At 50.9% G+C, this 24,343-nt stretch overlaps 1 protein-coding gene across 2 annotated transcripts; it reads left to right on the top strand.

Moving 5' to 3' along the window:
• The first annotated feature begins 3,158 nt into the window (after positions 1–3,158).
• GRM2 (glutamate metabotropic receptor 2) lies at positions 3,159–13,060 on the top strand. Of its 2 annotated transcripts, XR_013967867.1 has the most exons (6): positions 3,159–4,052; positions 6,455–7,292; positions 9,178–10,253; positions 11,376–11,530; positions 12,083–12,263; positions 12,503–13,060. XR_013967867.1 is itself a non-coding variant. In XM_080821958.1 (5 exons), exons 1-5 carry the CDS (start codon positions 3,603–3,605, stop codon positions 12,574–12,576), a joined length of 2,619 nt encoding a protein of 872 aa, XP_080678084.1. In that variant the 5' UTR covers positions 3,531–3,602; the 3' UTR covers positions 12,577–13,060. The 2 variants fall into 2 exon arrangements, 1 of the variants encoding a protein (XP_080678084.1); XM_080821958.1 differs by lacking the exon at positions 11,376–11,530 and having other exon boundaries at positions 3,531–4,052.
• The last annotated feature ends 11,283 nt before the right edge of the window (positions 13,061–24,343 follow it).

Genomic DNA, 24,343 nt, shown 5'->3' with positions numbered 1-24,343 from the left:
CTGTGGGCTGCGGAGTGCGCCTCCGGGACTGGTGCTGGTTTAAAGCCCTGAGGTCTTCTGTGAGGCTACCTCAGTGAGAGGGCTGGGGTTGTTGTGCGGCTCCTCTTCCCTCAGCACTCTGCTGCTACCAGCCCCTCTGTTCCAAGGGCCCAGCTCCTCACTCACCAACACCAGGCAGCAGTTGCTTTGAACTAGCCAGAGCTGGAAGACAGTGTATCTGTCTCTCCAGCCTTGTCTGACAACCCTGAACCCTCATCCTGCTGTCACCTCACCTCCCATTAGCAGTGGGGTTTGGGTTTGTTTGGGTTTGGTGTATTTGTCTGTTTCACAGCTGTGCTTTTCCCAGCACAGTGGGGCATCGGGTTTCTGTGTCCAGGGACAAAGCCTGTCCTTCCTTGGTGATACCCTTCCCCCCTAACTGCGACACACATATGTAGATGTATGTGCCAGAGGGACCTGGGCTTGGCATGTGCTCATTAGCATGTGTCTGCGCTAGCTTTGCCTCTAGTGACACCTGTGGAAGAAAGGGCAGCGCCTGGGAGCATACGCAGGGATGTTGTGCCTAGTGTGTGTGCAGGCCCCTCTCCAGACCCTTCAGCACAAGCGGATGCTGTGGTGTATCCACCACCTTCTACGCAGGGCCGTCCTCCATTCTGCTGCAGGAGGGAAGAAGAGTCAAGAGCATCTTCTCAGAGCTGTCCTCCCTCTGCTTGGGCTGCAGCTCCCATTGCCTCCTACGCAGCAGCCAGTTTCAGGAGCCTCTCCTCCACCCCCCTGCCCTCCCAGATCCCCCTGCCAGCTCCAGCATGTCCCTTAGGGTTGACCCTAGTCCCTGGCCCTGCAGCATCCCCCATACTCCCCAGGTTGATATCTCTTTGCCATAAATGCCCTTTGTATGTGAGGGTGGGGATTAGTGAGGTTGGTGGGAGAGGAGGTCAGGGCTGGGTGTGTGTGTGTGAGGGGGGGTTGGGTAGCAGCTTTAAAGGTCATCTGCAGGAAGAGGAGGCCCCATCCTCCTCTGATCACCCACCCCCCATCTCCTCCTCCTAGTGACTCAGGCCCCGCTTTCACATGGGGCCAAAGACACGTGCCCCCACCCCAAGCCTGGCATGTGGACTGAGCTGCAGTCTGTGGATTGAGAGAATGGATGTGAGGACAGGGACAGACTTGTCGCAGCAGGCTAAGCTACCTATCTCCCACATGACCCCTTCCCTATCTCCCAATGGCACCTTGCAACCCTAAGGCTAGTCCCTCTGCTCTCAAAGATGGGACCCCATAACACTGCGTGCACCTCCTGGGGCTCAGTGACCTTCCTAGCCCCGTGTCCCGTGCCCGCTGCTCTGTGGGCTGCATGCATTCTGACCAAGGGGTGGAGGGGGCTAATAGGCACCTGCTCCTGCGCAGAGCGGGAGGGCCCGAGGATTCAGCACCACGCGGTGGACAGCTCTGGGACGGAAGCCCCGCGAAGAACCAGGAGCCAGAGGCACAGGGCAAGGAGCGGTGCAGGAGTCTGGAGGGAGGCGGAGGCCGGGTTGGGAGCGGGAGATCCGGAGTGGGGAGGAACGGGGGAGGGGCCGGGGGCGGGCCGGGGCCAGGGGCGGGGCGGGCCGCGATTGAAAGCGGCCGGGCGAGCGGGCGGGCGGAGAGCGCAGAGCTGCCGAGCGAGGGAGCAAGCCAGCGAGCGAGAGCTGGAACCCTGCGCCCCCGGCTCCTCTCCGTTTCTCTCCGCGCCGGAGTCGGGCACGCCAGGTAGGGTAAGCAAGCCCATGGTGCCGCGGCCGTAGCCAACCTTATCGATCCTGACCCCATGTCCCGGAGACCCGCGGGGCCCTCGAGTTCTGGGGCTCCCGGGCCGGGGCGTCCAGACAGTGCTGCCGGGAGCTCCTGGAAGCGGGAAGACCGCCCCAGGCATCCCGCCTTTCTTCCCCAGAGAACGCACACCCTGCATCACGTTCCTTCGTTCCTCCTCTCTTTTCATCCTTTGGTCTGTCTTTCTGTGCTTCTGTCTTTGTGTCAGCCTCTGGGGTTCAATCACTCCCTGCCCGGATTTCGTTGCCCAGGCCCCCTGGCTGCTCCCCTCTGGGGTTCCATCTCCCTTCAGGGTATTGTCCCTGTCCGGATTTTGGTCCTGGCTGCCCCTGTGGGAGGCTTGTGGTCTTGACCAGTTTGGGCCTCAGCCCCCATCTGGGTCCCTTCCCCATCTGTCCTGGTCTTCATGCTTGCCACTCTCTCCTGGTTGCCTGGTTGAGCTGCTTCTTTCTGGGTACCCGCAGGATCCCAGTCTCCCTGCCATGGCATGAGGGGGAAGATTAACCCTGAGTTGCTGAGGGGCAAAGTGAGGAATCCCAGTCTCTGTGGCCAGGACACGGGGTCCTTGAACTAGTGGCCGTCTTCAGAAGAAGAGGCCTTCTTCAGCCTCAGTTTCCTTCTCCTAGCCTTCCCAAGCCTGCATAGGCTGTGAGAGCCTATGTGGGGTTGGCATCTGGGAGCATAGCTGAGATACAATTGAAGCGGAGAGTGGAAGAGGGAAGGAGGAGTCCCTGAGGGCTAGGGCCAGGGTGGACAGGATGGGGAGAGGATGAGGATAGGGAGATTAGAGATGGTGACTTTCTCTGCTTGGATCTGAGCTGAAGAAAACACAGGGGCGTAAAGTCTCAAACAGCATTCTATGCAGAGCTAAGGTGTCCAAAAGTCTCACCTTGAGCACTGTTTTTCAAATTCCGACTGTATGAACTGGCCCTGACCCTGGACACACATATGCTCACATCTGATCTGCTTTCCCTATTGATCTATGATCTAAGATCTATGGCCACTTCAGTGTCCCTCCCTGGGGCCAACCTCTCCACCTTGCTGTCAAATTCCCACAGCCTAGAGTCTCTATTACTTCCATAGGGGGCTCTATGGATTTTTAAGAACTAGGGGCTAGGACCCTTGGGTGCTCACTTGGGCTCGGGTCCCTCTAGGAGTTGGAAACTACCCTTTGGAGACTTTTCCTTCCCTCTTCCCTGGTGGGTTTCAGCCACAGTGGCCCATCTCTGGAACTGCAAGGCTCAGGATAGGGACTAGACCCCTAAGTTTATACTCTACCCTGGCCCCTGCTGCAAAGGCATAGACTTAGGGGTCCTGGGAAGTTTGTGCAAGGTCTTGGGAACTCTTTCATTCATAATAGGATTGGTGTTGGTTGGGGTCTCCTGACTTCCGTCTAGTCCTCTACTCTCTGCCTCCCTCCCTCTATACTGAGTATGCAATGGACACAGAGCCTATCTATAGACCCAGATCAGGGCAAAGCTGAGAAACAGGCCAAGGGGTGTCTGGGAGCTTCTCAGCCTAGTTTGTGATACTACGTATCCCTGGATCTCTAGAAAAAAGTTCCAAGGGAAGGGAATTGGGGAAGGCAGAGTCAGAAGGATAGCTACTCTTCAGGTTCCACTTCTCCCTGTTTGTCTGTCTGTCTCTTTCTCTGCAGGAACTGGGCCCCTTCTTAATTCTCTTCCTGCCTGTCCTTTCCTGGTCCCTGTTTCGTCCTTTCTTTGCCTTTGCTGTTTCTACCCTCATCCCCTGGAGGCCCAGGTCTGCTGGACACATCCATCCCCTTTGGGACTATGGGATCACTGCTTGGGCTTCTGGCACTGCTGCTGCTTTGGGGCGCTGTGGCTGAGGGCCCCACCAAGAAGGTGCTGACCCTGGAGGGGGATCTGGTCCTGGGTGGGCTGTTCCCGGTACACCAGAAGGGTGGCCCAGCAGAGGAGTGTGGGCCTGTCAATGAGCATCGAGGGATCCAGCGCCTGGAGGCCATGCTTTTTGCACTGGACCGCATCAACCGTGACCCACGCCTGCTGCCGGGTGTGCGTCTAGGTGCGCACATACTCGACAGCTGCTCCAAGGACACATACGCCCTGGAGCAGGCACTCGACTTTGTGCGTGCATCGCTTAGCCGTGGTGCCGACGGCTCACGCCACATCTGCCCCGATGGCTCTTATGCCACCCACGGTGATGCTCCCACTGCCATCACTGGTGTCATTGGCGGCTCCTACAGCGATGTCTCCATCCAGGTACGTGGGGGCTGCCCACCTAGGGGCTAGGGAGGGAATCTGGAGGCGGGGCCCAGAATTCCCTCTGAGCGGGGGCACCAGGCTGCCATGCATTGGAAAAGGGGCTAGGAACTTTTCCTTTGAGTAGCTTTTTGTGGAATACTAAGAAAGTGCCCCTGTCACATAATGGGGCTTGATTTTTAGAGATTGTGTAAGGAAAACACCCCAGTTCTATCCCTCACACACACACACACCCACACACCCACACACACATCTGAGGTTAAACAGCCCTGGGAAGCTTCATAGCCAGGCCTCTTGAGTCAGAACTCCAGGTTTGAACCCTGGCTTCCCTATATACTATGTGACTCTGGACATTATTTCTCCTTTCTGTGCCTCCGTTTCCTCCTTAGAGACTAACAGGACTCAGAATGCTTGCCACTCTTAGGGTTGTGGTAGAAATTTACATGCAAAGCATGTATCAGAGGCATGCTCAATATTAGCTGCTGTTATTAGTACCCTGTTTTATAAATGGGGAAACTGAGGCTTGAAGAGAGGCAGGTGCTGGCAAAGTGGAGACATTCCCCTCGGGCTCTTGCCCAAGGACCTCCAGCTCTGTCAGATCATCTCTCCATGGGCTAGAAAGGGGTGGAAGATAGAAGCCAGGAGCAGCCCAAGGAAGAGAAACAGGGGTGGGGACCCCAGAGGAAGAAAAGCTGAATGTGTGTGGCAGGGGGAGGGTCCCCTAGGGTCTTCAGGGTGTCCAGGATTTGAAGGGATGGCAAGGTGAGGGACCTTCCCTCTTCCTGCTTTCTCATGAGAGGTAAGCAGAGGGTACTGGCCCAGGTGATACCCCTGGGCATACCTGGCTGCTTTAGTCCAAGTGGGATCCTCCCCCTCCCGGACCGGGTCCCACTTCGTAGGTGGACCCTTACCTGCCTAATGCCCAGAGTGGGCTGCCAGATGAGGCCAGAACTGGGATCAGAGTCGGGATTTGCAAGGAGGGCCTTGACCGGGGCTTTAGCTTCTTTTGGGAGGCCGGCTGAGGGCACCGCAATCAGAGGCAGGGCCGGGACTCCTGACCTGGAATGCTCATTCAGGAGAAATGAGGCAGGAGTCTGAACCATGGAGGTAGCTTCTGGCCTGGGATCAGGGATGCCTGCTCATCCCCCTACTGCAGGCAGCAATTACCAGTTCTGCTAGTCCCAGCTAACCGGAGGTGGCCGGTAACAGCTTAGACAGGTGTGGCTGTGCCAGCACCTACATCTGCCACCTTCCACCTGATGTCTTCAGGGGCCTTCGGGGTGCTTTCTGAGCACCCATCCTCTCCATAGTTCTCTACAGGGCTCCATGCATCATCTCCAGGAGCTCAGTTACCTTCCTCCCACCCCAAGCTGTCTGCCTCCTGTAGCGGGGCCCACACTTCAACATCGGTATGTTTTTTCCTTGTCTGAGTCAAAACAAGGCCCAGCCCTTCATCCTTAGGCTGCACCTGCCTGTTCATCATTCCTCCTCATTCCTGCCTCCTGCCCAGATCCCTCTCATCTGCCATATGTCAGGCACTGTGACCTCACAGGCACTCTCATTTTTATCTGCTCAGCAACCTTGTCAGGCATGAATGAGAAACTGAGGCTCAGGGAGGTTTGCTAACTTTCCCAGGGCCGCAGAGGCAGAAAGTACAAGAGGAGGGGGCACTGAGACTGTCACAGTAATGGCCTGTGCCCAGATGCAAAGACGGACCTAACTCCCTGCTGTGGAAACTGGGCTTTGTCCTGCTCTCACCTACCCATCACACCAGGTCCTTGTCTGGACCCCACTCTTGGGGGCAGGACCCAGGCAGACAGTGGTAAGCAGGAAGCCTTATTTATTTCGAGCTCACCCGTCCAAAGGAGACCAACTCCTGGCCTCTCAGGCCCATAGGGCCCTCAGATCTGGGCCTTCTTTCCTGGGGAAGCCTTTTCCCTTTTTCTCCATCATTCCATGAGGATGGACTCTGGAGAAGGGATAGCTGTTCCAAATAGGTAGAGAACCTAAGAGCCTTGAGCATCCCATATGCCAGCTAGTGTCCCCCACCCTGCCCTGTGCAGCCAAGTGCCAGCCTCTTCCCAGTTTCAGGATTCTTTTGCCTCCCTACTTTTGCTACTGCTAGGCATCTGAAGGGGGACAGTAGAGGGGTTCTCATGTGGCTCAGGAGCCTGGTGCCTCAGCCCTAGGTCCTCTCTCTCCCAGCCCTTGGGAAGGGGTGGAAAACTCCCTGCCCCCCACCAAGGGGAGACATATCAAGACAGGATAAAGGTTTTTGGGGTGAGGGAGATGGCAAGGCTGTCTACATAGACACTTGATCCCAAGGTCGAGTAGCTGTGAAGAGCACATCTGTCTGAGTTTGATCTGATCTCTGATCCTTGCCGGCTCTGCCCCTCCCCCAGGTGGCCAACCTCCTGCGACTGTTTCAGATTCCACAGATCAGCTATGCCTCCACCAGTGCCAAGCTGAGCGACAAGTCCCGCTATGACTACTTTGCCCGCACAGTGCCCCCCGACTTCTTCCAAGCCAAGGCCATGGCTGAGATCCTCCGCTTCTTCAACTGGACCTATGTGTCCACTGTGGCATCTGAGGGCGACTATGGCGAGACAGGCATCGAAGCCTTTGAGCTAGAGGCCCGCGCCCGCAACATCTGCGTGGCCACCTCAGAGAAGGTGGGCCGTGCCATGAGCCGCGCGGCCTTTGAGGGTGTGGTGCGAGCCCTGCTGCAGAAGCCCAGCGCCCGCGTGGCTGTCCTGTTCACCCGTTCCGAGGACGCACGCGAGCTCCTCGCGGCCACCCAGCGCCTCAATGCCAGCTTCACCTGGGTGGCCAGCGATGGCTGGGGGGCGCTGGAGAGCGTGGTGGCCGGCAGCGAGGGGGCCGCTGAGGGCGCCATCACTATCGAGCTGGCCTCTTATCCCATCAGCGACTTTGCCTCCTACTTCCGGAGCCTGGACCCCTGGAACAACAGCCGGAACCCCTGGTTCCGGGAGTTCTGGGAGCAGAGGTTCCACTGCAGCTTCCGGCAGCGAGATTGTGCCGCCCACTCGCTGCGGGCGGTGCCTTTTGAGCAAGAGTCCAAGATCATGTTCGTGGTCAATGCGGTTTATGCCATGGCCCACGCGCTGCACAACATGCACCGAGCCCTCTGCCCCAATACCACCCAGCTCTGCGATGCGATGCGGCCCGTCAACGGGCGCCGCCTCTACAAGGACTTCGTGCTGAACGTCAAGTTTGATGGTAATGGGGCTGGCCAGTGGCCACCAGGCTCTTGCCCTTTGGAGGGTGAGAGGGACGGGCCCTCAGGTTCCATTACTTGGCTAAGAGAATGTAGCCTACAGCAAGCCAGGGAGCCCCCCAGGGGCCCACAGAGCCAGGAGAGGGATGGCTAGACAGGGGACACTCCCACTGGAGTCCGGACTGGGGTTCCTTTTTCTGGCCTGGTCCTACACTTTGAGGGTCTCTGGTTTCTGCTTGGGTCTTATTCTCTTCTCTCCCCTGCCTCTTTATCATGCAGGGAACAGGGACTGGGGGCCCTCAAGCCCATTCTCAGGCAGCAAAACAGTGAGAGTCAGAATAAGGGTCGTTGAGAGTGAGCATCAGGGGACACTCCATTTTCTGGGAAAATTCTATTCTTTGACCTGATTTTTTTAAGGTGGCCGCAGTCTCTTCATACCAAAATTTGTTTTTATAGACATTTGTTTACTAATATTTTATTTATTTGAGAGCAAGTGAGTATACAAGTGGGGGGAGGGGCAGAGGGCAAAGCAGGGTCCCCACTGAGCAGGGAGCCATGATCCCAGGACCCCAGGACCACGACCTGAGCCGAAGACAGATGCTCAACCGACTTAGCCATCCAGGTGCCCCTATAGACTTTAAAAAATATATTTATTTAATTATTTTAGAGAGAGAAAGTGCACATGAGTGGGGGCAGAGAGAGGGAGAGAAGCAGCCTCCCTGCTGAGCACGGAGCCCGATGCAGGGCTGGCTGTCATGACCTGAGATCATGACCTGAGCCAAAATCAACAGTCAGATGCTTAGCTGATGAGCCACCCTGAAGCCCCACATACCGAAAATTATTTTAATCAGCATTCCAGCTTTATGAACAATAAATGCCTCAGAACTGTCACTATGCTGCGGGAAGCATCACTGTGGGTGCAGTGGGGGAGGCACGGGGCTCCCAAAACCTAGTGGCCCAGAGTTAAGACAAATAATAATTCCAATGAAATTGACATTCAGAGTTGTGCGAAACTGGAGGAGAGGTTGGGATTGGCTCAGGTGCCTCAGGTTGCTGTCCGAGAAAGGCTCCATTCAGACCGCTAGGCTGGGTGGGATATATGGGAGGGCTCAAGTTGGATGCTGAGGACTTTGAGGCTGGCTGGAAGGAGCAGGGGTGGTGGGGGACCTGCAAGGGACTCCAGGCTGAACCATTCACCATGGGCCCTTAGGCACATCATCTGCTAGTGTGAACCCCAACTTCTCACTGGGACGTGGGATGACACGGGTACTGCTTCCTCCTGAGCTTGGCTGGGTGATGTGAGGTTCCTGGGCAAGGGGAGATGGGGAATGGAAGAGTCTCATGAGCTGCCCGATGAGCACATCCTGGTGAACATCAGTGGTTAGAGGTGATCACTGATGTTGGGGTTCAGCTAGCAGTGGGGTCAGTATTAGGACTAGAGGGGCTGGCTTATAATTGGGAAGATTAAGTGGGGCCAGGACTGGACCTTAGGCTGAGTTCAGCTGTGAGGGAGTCCATATTAAGTCTGGGGAGAGGGCTGTGGTGTGTATTGTGATAAGATTGGGGTCTGGATTAGAAGGCATTAGAGACTATGTAGACTACTAGGTTTTGGGGAGTCATGGTTGGGGGTTGGTATGGGCATTAGTTTTGTGGAGATGCCTGGGCTTTGAGGTTGGGATTCTACTTGGGATTTAGAGTTGAGATTTGTGGTAGTTTCTCATTTAGAAAAATGGCTGTTGGGGGGAAGGCCAGCTTTAGTGTTGGGGTGAGGCTTGGAAGAACAAGAAGTGGCCTCAGGTCTGGGGTTTGGGTTCCATGTAGGGTGACGGTTGAGGTCACATCAAGATTACCCACCAATTCCACCTTCTCTTCCCTCCCCAACTCCAGCCCCCTTCCGCCCGGCTGACACGCAGAGTGAGGTTCGCTTTGACCGCTTTGGTGATGGCATTGGACGCTACAACATCTTCACGTATCTGCGGGCAGGCAGTGGGCGCTACCGCTACCAGAAGGTGGGCTACTGGGCAGAAGGCCTGACTCTCGACACCAGCCTCATCCCGTGGGCCTCACCCTCGGCCGGCCCCCTGCCGGCCTCTCGCTGCAGTGAGCCCTGTCTCCAGAATGAGGTGAAGAGCGTGCAGCCGGGAGAGGTCTGCTGCTGGCTGTGCATCCCATGCCAGCCGTACGAGTACCGGCTGGACGAGTTCACATGCGCTGACTGTGGCCTGGGCTACTGGCCCAATGCCAGCCTAACTGGCTGCTTCGAGCTGCCCCAGGAGTACATCCGCTGGGGCGATGCCTGGGCCGTGGGACCCGTCACCATCGCCTGCCTGGGAGCCTTGGCCACCCTCTTCGTGCTGGGGGTCTTTGTGCGGCACAATGCCACGCCGGTGGTCAAGGCCTCGGGCCGGGAGCTCTGCTACATCCTGCTGGGTGGTGTCTTCCTCTGCTACTGCATGACCTTCGTCTTCATTGCCAAGCCGTCCACAGTGGTGTGCACCTTACGGCGCCTCGGTTTGGGCACCGCCTTCTCTGTCTGCTACTCAGCCCTGCTCACCAAGACCAACCGCATTGCACGCATCTTTGGTGGGGCCCGGGAGGGAGCCCAGCGGCCACGCTTCATCAGCCCGGCCTCGCAGGTGGCCATCTGCCTGGCGCTTATCTCAGGCCAGCTGCTCATTGTGGCTGCCTGGCTGGTGGTGGAGGCACCGGGCACAGGCAAGGAGACAGCCCCGGAGCGGCGGGAGGTGGTGACATTGCGCTGCAACCATAGAGATGCGAGCATGCTGGGCTCACTCACCTACAACGTGCTCCTCATCGCACTCTGCACGCTCTATGCCTTCAAGACCCGCAAGTGCCCCGAGAACTTCAACGAGGCCAAGTTCATAGGCTTTACCATGTACACCACTTGCATCATCTGGCTGGCCTTCCTGCCCATCTTCTATGTCACTTCCAGCGATTACCGGGTAAGCTACTGGCAACAGAGTGGCAGTGGGGGGTGGGGCAGCACTGGTCCTTCTGTTTCCCAGTCTCTTGTTTACTCTTCTGATCACTCTGAGGCTCCAAAGAGGCTGAATGTTCACCCAGGGGCACACAGCTTATGGTGACCCAGTTTGGGACTGGACCCCAGGGGGAGGTGGGAAGGTTGAGTGGGGCCTTAGGCAACGGCCAAGGAGGTGGAGGAATTAGAGCTCAGATTTTGGGACTCGGATGTCACCCTCTAAGCTTGAGGAGATGTGTGTGCTCAAATATGTCTAAATGAGCCTCTCTGCTCTCCTGAGGGGCTGGCTGCAGAAGGGGAGACCCAGTCCAGTGGGTGGGCAATCAGGGCATCAACTAAAGAACTAAGTCAGGAAATGTTGCTGATTTGTTTAGGTTGACAAATGTCCTAGTAAGAGCAGGCAAGAGGAAGGTGTGTATATGGTGTGGGTGTGGGTGTGGGTGTGCGCGCGCGTGTGCGCATGCACACACACACATGTGCAGAGAGAATCCTGGAGGGCTTCTTGGAAGAGGAGTCCTTGAACTGGGCTCTGCAAGACAGGGAGGTTTGAATAGGTTGGATGGGGAAGATAGTGGGGGGCAGCCAATACAGAGGTTGACTGGAGCAGAGGGTGTGCGTTGACCCTCCTCGCTGAGGAGGTGAGGCACAAATGGTGGAAGGTGGGCGGAGGTGAGGGTAAGGAAAGAGGGAATGGGAATAGCAGGACTATCAGACCATGCAGCCCCAGAGGTCACAATGCTCTGAAGCCCCTCAGAGCTGTGCAGTGTGGCCTGGTGCCCCCTGGAGTGGGGAAGACAGAGAGGGTGAAGCCCAGAGCAGCAGCAGATCTGGGGTGGAGGGTTGAGGAAGATGAAAGCAGGAGGAAACTCTACCCCAGTTGGTGGCTTGCAGGCAAAGTTCCAACTGGCACTGAGGGTCTCAGTAGGTCTCCCCAGCTTCAAGGGGGCAATGGCTGCTTCAGATGGGGTGGTCAGGGAAGGCCTCTTGGAGGAGGTGACAGGTGAGCTAAGCTCTGAACAATAGGAGGATCATCTTGGTGAGTCCTCATGATGCTGGAGTAAACTCCGTGGCTCTCCCCATTTTACAGACGAAGAAACGGAGACTCAGGGAGGTTCAATCCCTTGCCTAAGGTCACTCAGCTTGGGAGTGTAGAGCAGGGTCTGAACTGACAATCTTAACAATTAAAGGAGCAGGAAAATCAAGACAAGAGCCCCTGCAAAGGCCCTTTCCCCCAGGACAGAGGTATGGTGGGCAGTGCTGGGGGCCAGGGCGGCTGGGCTTGGCTGCTGTTGCACCTGCTGGGCCACCTGCCTGGTTGGTGGAGGCCAGCGCTGGGGAGGGAATCTGCTCTGACTCAGCCTGCATTTGCATATGATTTGCATTTGCATGCCAATCCTAGGTGGTTAAGGACCAACCTGGACACGCACACAGTACCCACGCGTGCACACAGGCTCCTACGCACACACTCCTACACACACACACACACCTGCACACATATGCATGGAGAGACACACTTACACACACACCAGCACACACACTCCAATGCGCATACATGCCCCTGCACCCCTGCATGTTCATCCCCTCAGCTGGAATTTTCGTCTCCCCGGGAAGGTGGTCCACAGGCTGACGCTGGGACTGTGCCCACCTTCCTAGAAATCCTTTGGGGCTTGGTGAATGGACCAAAGCCCAGCATTGGATGCTTACCCTCCCCCCTCCCACCTCCTGGCACCACCCCCCCCCCAGCTCGGGCATGGGTCCTGGGGCCAGACTCATCCTTGACTTCCCCCATCCCAGGTACAGACCACCACCATGTGCGTGTCAGTCAGCCTCAGCGGCTCAGTGGTGCTCGGCTGTCTCTTTGCACCCAAGCTTCACATCATCCTTTTCCAGCCGCAGAAGAACGTGGTTAGCCACCGTGCACCCACCAGCCGGTTCAGCAGCGCCGCCACCAGGGCCAGCTCCAGCCTTGCCCAAGGTCAGCGTTCACCCCGAGCAGCCTTTGGTCCACCTCAGCTCCTCCGCGGGGGGGCCCACTCCTTGGGTTGCTGGGATTCTTTGGCTGGAGGCGGAGGGCTCCTGAGATGAGGCTGGCCAGGAAAGGGAGGGGTGACAGGGGAGGAAAGCTCCCTCCACACGCCTGCCTCCTCTGCTGCCCGTTCTCCGGGAAGGACAAAGGACCTCGGATTGGCCCCAATCTCTGGCTTCCTTTCCTAGGGTCTGGCTCCCAGTCTGTCCCCACCGTTTGCAACGGCCGGGAGGTGGTAGATTCAACAACATCGTCGCTTTGAGGACCCCGCATTCCTGTCCCGACACAGCTGCTCCCTGGGACCCGGTGCAGACCTGCATCCAGGGCCGAGAGGAAGTCAGCTAGAGCACTGCAATAAGGCCAGTCCCGTGCCCGCCCCCAAGCCACTCTCCCACTGACTCCAGCCCTTCAGAGTCAGAAGTCAGGGTCCTTGGCCCAGGAGCCTCTGCAACAGCCACCAACTGTCCTTGCAGCGTGTCCCCTCCTTGCTAGGCCCAGACTCGGAAGGGAGCAAGCCAGGGTCTACTAGGTCCTGGAACGAGAAGGCTGAGGACTGCTGGCCCCAATTCCCAATCAGCAAAGGTGCTTCCAGCCCCGCCCCTCCCTCCTCCTAGGGCCTTTTTAATTTTTTACTTAAGTTATTCCGGGATGGGGAGGAGGGTTCTTGTGGGGGGCATCCGTCCCCCTGCATAGTAGTTTGTCCTGTGGTTTATTTTGTACTATCTGTAAATAAAGTGTCTTTATTTAAAAAAACAAAAAAAAATCATTCATTGCCTTTGGCCCAGGGAGACCCCTCAGTGCCCTCCAGAGCCTCCCGGGAGACCTTCCTTTCGGCAGTATTTGTTAACTCTGCTCTGTGCCAGATGCTAGGATCTGGGGGCGAGCAAGACAGATGCAGCCTTACGTGATGGGGAGATGGAAAACGAAAAAGCCACCCTCTGAAAGGAATCGTGGCAGAGTGGCCCAGGAACCAGTGGACTGAGGGCAGGGGCCTTTGGTGGACCCAGGCTCATCCGATAGTCCAAGGGAAGACCCGGATGGTGAGGGCGGTGGGGCAGGAGGGGCAGTGGACGGTGACCGGTAACTGTGGGCTTTTCCACACTGGCCTACCTGGCACTTGGAGGAGCCACCGGTAAGCACAGAACCAGACTGAGTGTTGGTATGGTGGGAACCAAGGGGAGACACAGAGCTGAACCTGGCCTGCTCAGGTAGCCCATACAGAGTCGGAAAGAGCTCACGAGGAGGGAGGAGATGAAGCAGAAAGAACAGAGGCTGGGCAGCTGGAGAGGCCATCCGCTGTCGGACTCCGTGAGATATGGGAGAAGGGGGCTTTCTCCGGTCTTGGAGGAGCTCTCACCCAATGGCGGGGCTGTGGAGCCCAGAGCCTTCCAGCAGCACCCAACCCCCCCACCGCGTTGCAGTCTGGGGATCACCAGCAGAGGGCGCAGTGGCACAGCCTCGGCCCCCCGAGCTCAGCCAGGCAACCACTGCCCTCCTGTGGCGTAGGAGGCAGTGGGCGCAGAAGCCAACCAGAGCAGATCCTGGCAGCCTCTGGGGAACCCCACACCGCGGTGTCGGGGACAAGGGCCTGTGTTGGGAGATGGGCAGGCCAGGGACATTGGCTATTTTGAAGTTAACTCATTTGCATTTACAGGCCAGCAAGGCTGTGGAAATTTGGGTTAACAGTTTAAAAAATGTAAACAGAAAACTGAAAAAGAAAATTGTAGGAACAGCATTTCCTCTCCAGCAGATTCCTGAAGTGTAGGGTACCACAGAACATACAGGATGTCTAAAATTTGAGTGGCATATAAACAACGAATGATTTTTTAGTGTAAGTATGCCTCATGCTATATTTGGGACACACTTATACCAAACATTTTTGTGATTTATCTGACATTCAAATTTAACTGGGCATCCTGTATTTCCCTTTGCTAATTTTGGCAAGCCTCTCAGAGTGCATCTTTTCCAGACTTCTGGTCTTGCATGGCCCAGGCCTGGGGGTAGCCCTCACTGGCTGAGCACCCGGGCAGTGTCCCATGGGACCTGTGGTGCTGGTCTCTGCTTCCAGTGTGGTATTTTCTGGCCAAACGGGACCAGGAAACATTTGCTCATCTTCCCAGCCCCTGGACAGGCCAAGGTGGGCTCTGACGCTTTTGCACTGGAAAGCAACCCTCCTTTCTGTGACTTCAGCTATTTACCTTAAAATATGATAATAATAATAATAATAAGGGTAATAATAGTAGTAGTAGTTTTCAAAAGGTAGCGATTAACATGGTTCATGGCTAAAGAGGTACATGGGATATTCAGTGAAGAATCATCCATCCCCTGCGGGCAGGAGGTGGATCCAGAGCTCCTGAAGGCTGGTCCTGACGTTTGTCTGCCACACCCCTTGCCTTGCCCTGCTCACGCTCATAGCCTTGTGGGCCCAGAATCTCCAGGCCTTCACTCCTCAACTCTCAGTCCTTAGCACATGCTGCTCAGACCAGGCCCTTCCAGCTCCCCCTCCCCTACCCCATCCTCCTCCCCATCCTCATTGGCCTGGGCTTCTGTCTCTGCTCTCCTCCTCAGTACCACGTCCATGACCACGTCCATGTCCCACAAAGCCCTGACTCCCTGTCTGGGAACCTGGTGGAGGATCAGGGATCCCTGCTGGTTTGGCTCTGCTAATGTGAGACTCGGGAGTCCTCCAAGGAGAGCCTGGCCCTTTCTGGGGCCTGACAGCAGGGCTGTCAAACACGTGGGGTTCTCTCCGCCCAGACAGAGCCGTCCATCATGATGAACTGATTGTCCTTGAGGTAACCAGCAGTCTGCTTTGCTTGGGCAGTCGAGTTTACTGTGGGGCATTATGGCCTCTCCCATGGCTTGGCTCACAGCCCTTCTCTGCCCCCTGCCGCCCCTTCACATGTCCCTTGTGCTGGTCCTGTCTGGGGGAGGGCGGCTGGCTCTGTCTCTCAACTGGGAGGTCCTGTGGCCTGGGTGAGGCCACTCTTTTACTGCTCCCCCAGTCGTGGCACAGAGTGGAGGAGAGTGAGCCCTCTCCAGAGGAGACCCTTGAGATAGGATATTGAAATCTAAGAAGTTAGTGATGTATTGAGCAAAGGTGTTGGAAACAAAAGAACAGAGCTGAGGGGATGATGTGGAGCCCGAGGAAAGATTCAAGCTCTTCCACATCCCCAGGGTCCTGTGGGGAAACTCGCCCCAGAGCTACATTCCTGCCAGGGTTCTCTCTCCATTCCTCCCAAACCCCCTGGGCTGCTCTTGCCTCCTCCCCTGGTGTTGGGGTTCATGAGAGGTAGAGGGGAAAGGAGGGGTCACTGAGGGTCTCAAAAAAACCGTCTGAAAATGTCTCCACCCCAACCTCTTGCAGAAAGGGAAAGGAGTCTGGCCTCCCTCCCCCCAGGGGCCAGCAGGCCATTAAGTACTAAAGATGGGGTGTCCTCAGTCGGGGGAGAAAAAGAAAGGTGGGAGTCAAAGAGGGGTGAAAAGCTGGGTGGGTACAAAGGGAGGGGGAAGAAATGGAGGAGGTGTGGGGGGAGCCAGTGGCAGCTGGAGAAGAAAAGAAAACAGAAGCTTTGAACCCCGAGGGCTCACGCCAAGAAGTCAGGTTTGTTTGTTTGTTTGTTTAAGAAAAATCACTTTATTTTTTTGTTGAAACAATATACGCTCCCTATAAACAGTTTAAGCATTGCAGAAAAGTAAAAAAAAAAAAAAAGTATTAGCTCCAGTTCCATCATTCAAATATAACCATCATTAACATTTCTGGTACAGCAGCCCAGACATATTTCCATGCATTTTTACAGCTAGGAGGAGGGATAGAAATACTTTCATAAAAATGGGATCATGCCATATGTCTATTTTTTTTAGTGAAAATTTAATTTTACTTGATTCTAATTGAAGAAAATGAATCTGAAGTAAAATTGAAGGAATTCTTGAACTTCACAGACATTTCTTCATCACACAAGAGATGTTCCCCCTGAAGGATCCCCATGAGTTGAAGAGAGAGAGTGACATTTAGAGATAAACATGCCAGTAGTCTCAGGGAATCTGAGGAGAGTTTGACCTCGTTGTTGACCTTGCCCCATGAAGGAAAGGAGGGTGGGCCTTCCCCAAGGAGGGTTGGCCTTCCCCAAGCACACTGTGTCTCTCCTGGGGGATTGTCATCTACACAGCCATGATGCATAGTTGCATGGAGGCAGACACCCACAGGGGCCCCATGGCTAACACAGTTCAGCCATGAGGGCCTGGCCCTCACCTGCCTGCACTCACGTCGGTTCCCATCCCTTGGGTGTGGTGGCGTGAGAGGCCATGTCTGGGTGTCTGAGGGCCCTGGGGTGCATCCTTTCTCCAGGCAAAATAAATCGGGTGCTGGGCCAGCCTCTTGGTCACATCTGAAACCCAGTCTGGCAGCCTTCCAGCATTATGATGTTTTTATTAACCACATTTTCATTGTAGACCATATGGACTGGCTCCTCGTTGAGAAACTGAGAACATTAACATTAGCGAGTAGTTTGACACTGTCCAGTTTGATCATGTCCAAATTCTGTTTGGTAAAAGGAGGTTACTTGGGCAGCACTCATTCTTTGTCCCATGTATCCACAGGTCGCTTCCTGTCCTCTTATTTCAGCCTCCACATTCCTGAGATCCAACTCTGACTTACTTTTAATTGTTGGAATTTTATTAAGCAGTTTTTCTTTTTCATGGAAGGTTCGTGGCCCCCGTATTCTGAGTTCTTTTATATTTGACAAGGCCCTTTCCGCCAACTTTTCGTGAATGTTATTACAAAGATTTAGTCTTGTTAGCTTATTTTACCAGTTTTTTTATTTTACCAAATTTTAATGTAATTCAAGATCCCCTCGTCTCTAATGATTACGTCCCCTTTTTGCTATGAAAATTTTATTTACATAAAAAAAACATAGAATGCTTCCATGAACCCTGTAGCTACCTTTTAGAATTATTAATCTCGGGCCAATAATCTTTCACATAGATGTCCATTCTTTTCCTCCCACGCCCTCCTGAATTTTTTTTAAAATTTTTTTAAAGATTTTATTTATTTATTTGAGAGAGAGAGAGCATGAGAGGGGAGAAGGTCAGAGGGAGAAGCAGACTCCCCATGGAGCTGGGAGCCTGATGTGGGACTCGATCCTGGGACTCCAGGATCATGCCCTGAGCCGAAGGCAGTTGCTTAACCAACTGAGCCACCCAGGCGCCCCCCCTCCCGAATTTTTAAATGTAAAATTCAGGGTGTAATCTTATCCTTTTAATCAAAATAATATGCAACATTTATTGAGCATATACTGTGTTCTGGACACTTACTAGACAGAAATATGTTATTGTACATATTGTACTTAATGTTGTTTCATTTAATCCAATGTTAGGTGCACTCTCTTAATACACCTATTACACAGTCATGAAACAAAAGGTTTTTTTTGACAAACACACCCATTTCACAGAGGTAAATCCCAATGACTTTTTTTCACAAAGTGGACACATCTTTTAACCCAGATTAGTGATGGGGTATTTTCTTCTTAACTTTTTTACTTGAATAAAAACGGACTGGTTTTAGTATATTGGGGTACATGCGCTTTTTAAAAAATGTTGATGTTATATTATTTCATTTTGATTTCCTTTTATTTTTATTTTATTTATTAATGTATGTATTATTTATTTATTTTTATTTTAAAAGTTTTTGATTTATAAGAAGATTGTGAAGATAATACAGATAGTTCCTCCATGCCCCACACCCAGATTTGACGTGAGTAAATTAGTAACAAATAGTAACATCTGTTACAATTACTGGGCAAATGTTGATACCTTCTTATGAACTAAAAATCCATAGTTGATTCAGAGTTCCTGGTCTTCCGCTAACACCCTTCCTCTGTTATAGGATCCCACCCAGGATACCGCGGAGGCTGCGTTGGAGGGGGGTTTGGGGGGTGGCGGGCGACCTCAGAGGCTCAGGCCCCGCCCACCGTCCCATCTTCTCAGCCATTTTCAAGGAGGAACCCTGGAACGACCAGCCGCGTGGTCCTGAGATCTCCAGAACCCGGGGTTTGAGACTGAGGGCTAGGGCCTCAGATCCCAGACACGCCTGGACGAGCCTGTAAGTGCGCTTGCTTCTTAAACTTGTCACCTACCACTTTGGAGTGGCCTGGCTCTTCCGTCCCTCTCTCCTTGCCCTCCCTGTCTGCCACCAATTTTTTACCTGACAGGCTTTTATTTATTTTTTTAATTTGTGATTTTTGGGGGGGCACATGGGTGGCTCAGTGGGTTGAAGCCTCTGCCTTCGGCTCAGGTCATGATCCCAGAGTCCTGGGATAGAGCCCCGCATTGGGCTCTCTGCTTGGCAGGGAGCCTGCGCCCCCCCCCCCCCCGGCCCCGACTCTCTGCCTGCCTCTCTGCCTACTTGTGATCTCTGTCTGTCAAATAAATAAATAAAATCTTTTTTAAAAATTCGTGATTTTTTTTTAATATATATGTATACCCTCCCTCCCCCAGTTTTACTGATACAATGGACCCACATCACTGTGTAAACCTAAGGGGTAGAGTGGAGTGGTGTTAGGCATACCGCGCAGTGATTAGGGCAGTGAATTTAGTTAGCATCCATTACCTGGTGGACAGAACAGTGAAAAGAAGAGGCGGGCCTGGGTGGCACAGTGGGTTAAGTATGGGATTCTTGATCTCAGTTCAGGTCTTGATTTTGGGGTTCTGAGCTCAAACCCTGCATTGGGTTCTGCACTGGCCAGTTGAGCCTACTTAAACGAAAAACAACCCCCCCCCCCCCCCGCGTAAAAACCTTTTTTCCTTGGGACAAGATCTCCTGGGATCGGTTCTCCTAACAGCTTCCCTCTATGCCCCACAGCAAGTGCGGTGCGTGATATCCTAGCACGCACTTACCTTCCAACTGGAAGCCTGTGCCCTCCACCACCTTCCTCCTGACCCACACTCTTTTCCCTCAGAACTCCGTGGACTGTTTCTCCGTTGTCTTCTAGCCTTGAGTGTTGCTGTAGGGAAGTTTGATGCTTCTCTGATTTTAAAACGAATATGAAGTGGTATTTACGTGGTATAAAAGGCACAGATTTAAGGGGTATGATTCTGTGGATCAGGTAAACGTCACGCAAATCTAGAAGTAGAACCTTCTCCTTACTCCTGAAGGTACCCGTGCCCCTCCACCCCCACCTCCTGGAGACAACCATTGTTTGATTCTGATCAGCATCATCCAATCTTGCCTCTTCTAGAGCAGATCAGTGGAATCACACTGTATGTATTCTTCTGTCTGACATTTTTCCTTGGTCTGTTTACATGATTCATCCATGTTGCTGTGAGAGTCAGATCTTCGTACTTTTTTTTTTTGTTCGCTCAATAATATTCCATTGTACAAATGCATTGTAATTCCCTTATCTGCTTTGCTGTTGATAAACATTGGAATGTTTCCAATTTTTAAGGCTGTTATAAATACATCTACTTTGAACACTTCTGAGCAACCCTTTCTGTGGACATAGGTTTTCCATTTTTTTCTAGTAAATGCCAAAGAGTGGAATGGCTGAGTCATAGAGTCAGTGTTCTTTAAAATCTCTATTGGAAATTTCCAAATGGTTTTCTTTTTTTTTTTTTTTAAGATTTTATTTTTTTATTTGTCAGAGAGACAGAGATCACAAGTAGGCAGACAGGCAGGCAGGCAGGCAGAGAGAGAGGGGGAAGCAGGCTCCCTGCCGAGCAGAGAGCCCCATGCAGGGCTGGATCCCAGGACCCCGGGATCATGACCTGAGTCGAAGGCAGAGGCTTAACCCACTGAGCCACCCAGGTGCCCCTCCAAACGGTTTTCTTAAGTGATTGTGCCATTTAACAGCAATGTATGAGAATTCCAGATACTCTTTGGCACTTGTCAGTCCTTTTAACCTGTAGTGGGTATGTAGTGGCATCTTATTGTGGTTTTAATTTGTGTTTCTCTGGTAATTAATTATACTGAGCATTTTCTCATGTTCTTTTAGGCTGTCCTGTATTTTCTTTTTTGAAGTACTTCTTCAAATCTTTTGCCCGAGTTTATTGGGTGATTTATTTTTTAATGTTGTTTTGTAGGAATGTTTTATGGATTCAGGATGAGTTCTTTATCAGGTAAATGTAATGAGAATCTTTACTCTGTAGCTTTGCTTTTAATTATCTTACCCTATTAATGAGCAAAGAAATTTTGTCAAAATGCCATTGGTCGATTTTTTATTTGAAACTTATGTAACATTGTGTATCAACTGTAACATGCTGAAGATCTTCCATTCCTGTTTCTGAATTATTTTTATCATGAAAGGATGTTGGATTTAGTCAAAAGCTTTCACTGCATCAGTGGAGGTGATCGTGTGATTTTTCCCCTTTGTTCTGTTAATGTGTTGTATTACATTGAATGGTTGTTTTTTTTTTTTTTTAATATGTTGAACCACCCTTAAATTCTGGGGCTCACTTGGTCATTATGTACAATCTTTTTAACGACCTTTTGGATGTACTTTATTAGTATCTTGTTGAGGATTTTTTTAAAGATTTTTTTTTTTAATTCATCTGAGAGAGAGAATGAGGAAGCGAGAGAGCACGGGCAGCAGGGGGAGAGGGAGAAGCAGGGAGCCATCCTTGGGGCTCGATCCTAGCACCCTGGGATCATGACTTGAGCCAAAGGCAGACACTCAACCGACTGAGCCACCCAGACGCCCCTTGTTGAGGATTTTTGCATCTGTACTCATAAGGAATATTGATCCACAGTTTTCTGTTCTTGCAGTACTTGCCTGGCTTTGGTATGAGGGTAATATTGGCCTCATAGAATGAGTTAGGAAGTGTTCTCTCCTCTTTTCTGGAAGAGTTTGAAAAAGATTGGTGTTAATTCTTTAAATCTCTGGTAGAATTCACCAGTAAAGCCACCTGGTCCCGAACTTTTCTTGTTGGAGGTTTTTGATTACTGATTCAATCTTTTATCAGTCTATTCAGATTTTCTATTTTTTTCCTGGGGTCAATTTTGATAATTGGTGTGTTTCTATGAATTGGTCCATTTCATCTATGTTATCCAATTTGTTGGAGTATAGTTCATAGTATTCTCTTATAAGTCTTTTTAAAGCCGCTTTATTGAGGCCTGATTGACATACAGAAAGTTGTACATATTTAATGTATACAATCTGATTAGTTTGTAGATAAGTATACATCCATAAGACTGTCACCAAAATCAAGGTCATAAACTTGCCCATCAGCTTCAAAAGATCCCTTACAGTCTCTTTATTTATTTATTAAATTACATTTTTTTTCTTTTGTGGTAAAAGCACTTGACAAAAACATCTATCTTCTTAGCTAATTTTCAAGTATACAATACAGTATTGTTAATTATAGGCTCTATGTTCTATGGTCCGTCTCCGGAATTTACTCATCTTGCATAACTGAAACTTTGTACCCTTCAGCTGACACCTCTTCCTTTCCCCCCTCCTCCCAGCCCTGGTGACCTTGTTCTACTCGCTCTCAGTCTGACTATTTTAGACTTCTCATAAAAGTGGGATCATGCAGTGTTTGTCCTACTGGATCTGGCTTATTTCACTTAGCATAACGCCCTCCAGGTTTATTCATGTTGTTGCAAATGACAGGATCTCCTTCCTTTTTATGGCTAATAATCTTCCAGTGTGAGTGTGTGATATGATATATATCACGTTTTCTTTCTTCTTAACTGGAGTATAGTTAACGTACAGTGTTATATTACTTTCAGGTGTACAATATAATGATGCAGCAATTCTGTTTTTTCTCACTTCCCCACAATGACTCAGCAATTCTGTACATTATTCAATGGCTCAGTAGAAGTGTCCTCTTCTTTTTTTTTTTTTAAGACTTTATATATTTTTTTGCAGAGAGAGACACAGCGAGAGAGGGAACAGAAGCAGGGGGAGTGGGAGAGGGAGAAGCAGGCTTCCCCGCAGAATAGGGAGCCCAGTGCCGGTTCAATCCCAGGACCTTGGGATCATGACCTGAACGGGAGGCAGACCCTTAACGACTGAGCCACCCAGGTGCCCCCCTAAGTTTACTCTTAATCTCCTTTATCTAGCTCACCCACAGCCACCCCCACAATCACGAGTTTGTTCTCTGTATTTAAGAGTCAGGTTTTTAGTTTGTCTCCTTTTCTTTGTTTGTTTTATTTCTTAAACTCCACATATGAGTGAAATCTTATGGTATTGTCTTTCTCTGACTGACTTGTCTCACTTAGCATAGTAGCCCCTAGGTCCAATCATGATGTTGCAAATGGCAGAATCTTGTTCTTTTCTGTGGCTGAGCAATATCCATTGTGCATACATACCACATCTTCTTTTTCCGTTCATCCATTGATGGGTTGCTTCCATATCCTGGCTATTGCAAATAATACTGGAACAAACATATAAGTGCATATATCTTTTCAAATTAGTGTTTTCCTATTCTTTGGATAAATACCCAGTAGTGGGATTACTGGATCATATGGTAATTCTATTTTTAATTTATTTAGGAAACTCCATACTGTTTTCCACAGTGGTTATACAAATGTGCATTCCCACCAACAGTGCATAAGGGTTCCTTTTTCTTCGCATCCTCGGTGGCACTTGTTAATTCTCATCTTTTTGTATCTAGGCATTCTGACAGTAGTGAGGTGGTATCTCCTTGTGGTTTTGATTTGCATTTCCCTGGTGATGAGTGATGTTGAGCTCATTTTCATCTACCTCTTGGCCATTTATATGTCTTCTTTGGTGAAGTATCTATGCAAGTCCTTTATTTGTTTTCATTTTTGTTTGTGTTGCTATTGAGTTGTAAGAGTTCCTTGTATGTTTTAGATATTGACCTCTTATCAGATAGATGGTTTACAAATATCTCCTCCCCTGACATGGCTTGCTTTTTCAGTTTGTTGATTGTTTCCTTTATTGTGAAGAAGCTTTTAGTTTTATCGTTTTTTTTTTCTTTTGATGCCTGTGGTTTTGGTGTCGTATCAAAGAAATCATTGCCAAATTCAGTGTCCAAAAACTTTTCCTTATGTTTTCTTCTAAAAGTTTTATTGTTTCAGCTTTTACATTTTAGTCTTTAATCTATTTTGAGTTGATTTTTTTAAAAAAATATTGTATTTATTTATTTGACAGACAGAGATCACAAGTAGGCAGAGAGGCAGGCAGAGAGAGAGGGGGAAGCAGGCTACCTGCTGAGCAGAGAGCCCCATGTGGGGCTCGATCCCAGGACCCTGAGATCATGACCTGAACGGAAGGCAGAGGCTTAACCCACTGAGCCACCCAGGCGCCCCAGTTGATTTATATATATATAGATAGATCTAATACCATTCTTTTGCATGTGGATGTCCGATTTTCCTATCAGCACTTATTGAAGAGACTGTCTTTTCTCCCCATTGTGTATTCTTGGCTCCGTGTCGAAAACCAGTTGATCATGTATGTGAGGGTTTATTTCTGGTCTCCCTATTCAGTTCTATTGACTTACATGTCTGTTATTAGGACAATGCCATATTGTTTTGATTACTGTAGCTTTGTCATATAGCCTATAATCAGGGAGTATGATACCTCCAGCTTTGTCCTTCTTGCTCAGAGTACTTTGGCTATTTGGGTTCTTTTGTGGTTCCAAATGAATTTTAGGATCGTATTTGTTATTTCTGTAGAAAATGCCATTAGGATGTTGACAGGGGTGAAATTGAATCCGTAGACCACTTTGGGTCATATGGACATTTTGACAATATTAATTCTTCTAATCCATTAACATGGGATATTCTTGCAATAATTTCTGTCTTTAATTTCTTTCATCAATGTTTTGTAGTTTTAAATGTATATGTCTTTTACCTCTTTGGCTATGTTTATTCCCAGATATTTTATTCATTTTGATGCTATTGTAAATGGGACTGTTTTCCTAATTTCCTTTTCAGATAGGTCATTCTTAGCGTATAAAATTGTTTGTGTAAAAATACTGGCCTGATTTTTTAAAAAGATTTATTTATTCATTTATTTATTTGAGAGGGAGAGAGAGCGCATGAGTAGGGGGAGGGGCAGAAGGAGAGA

The sequence above is a fragment of the Martes martes genome (assembly GCF_963455335.1).
Source record: "Martes martes genome assembly, chromosome: 1".
Classification (NCBI taxonomy): domain Eukaryota; kingdom Metazoa; phylum Chordata; class Mammalia; order Carnivora; family Mustelidae; genus Martes; species Martes martes.
The sequence above is the reverse complement of the archived record's forward strand: the minus strand, read 5'-3'. Positions and strand labels throughout refer to the sequence as shown.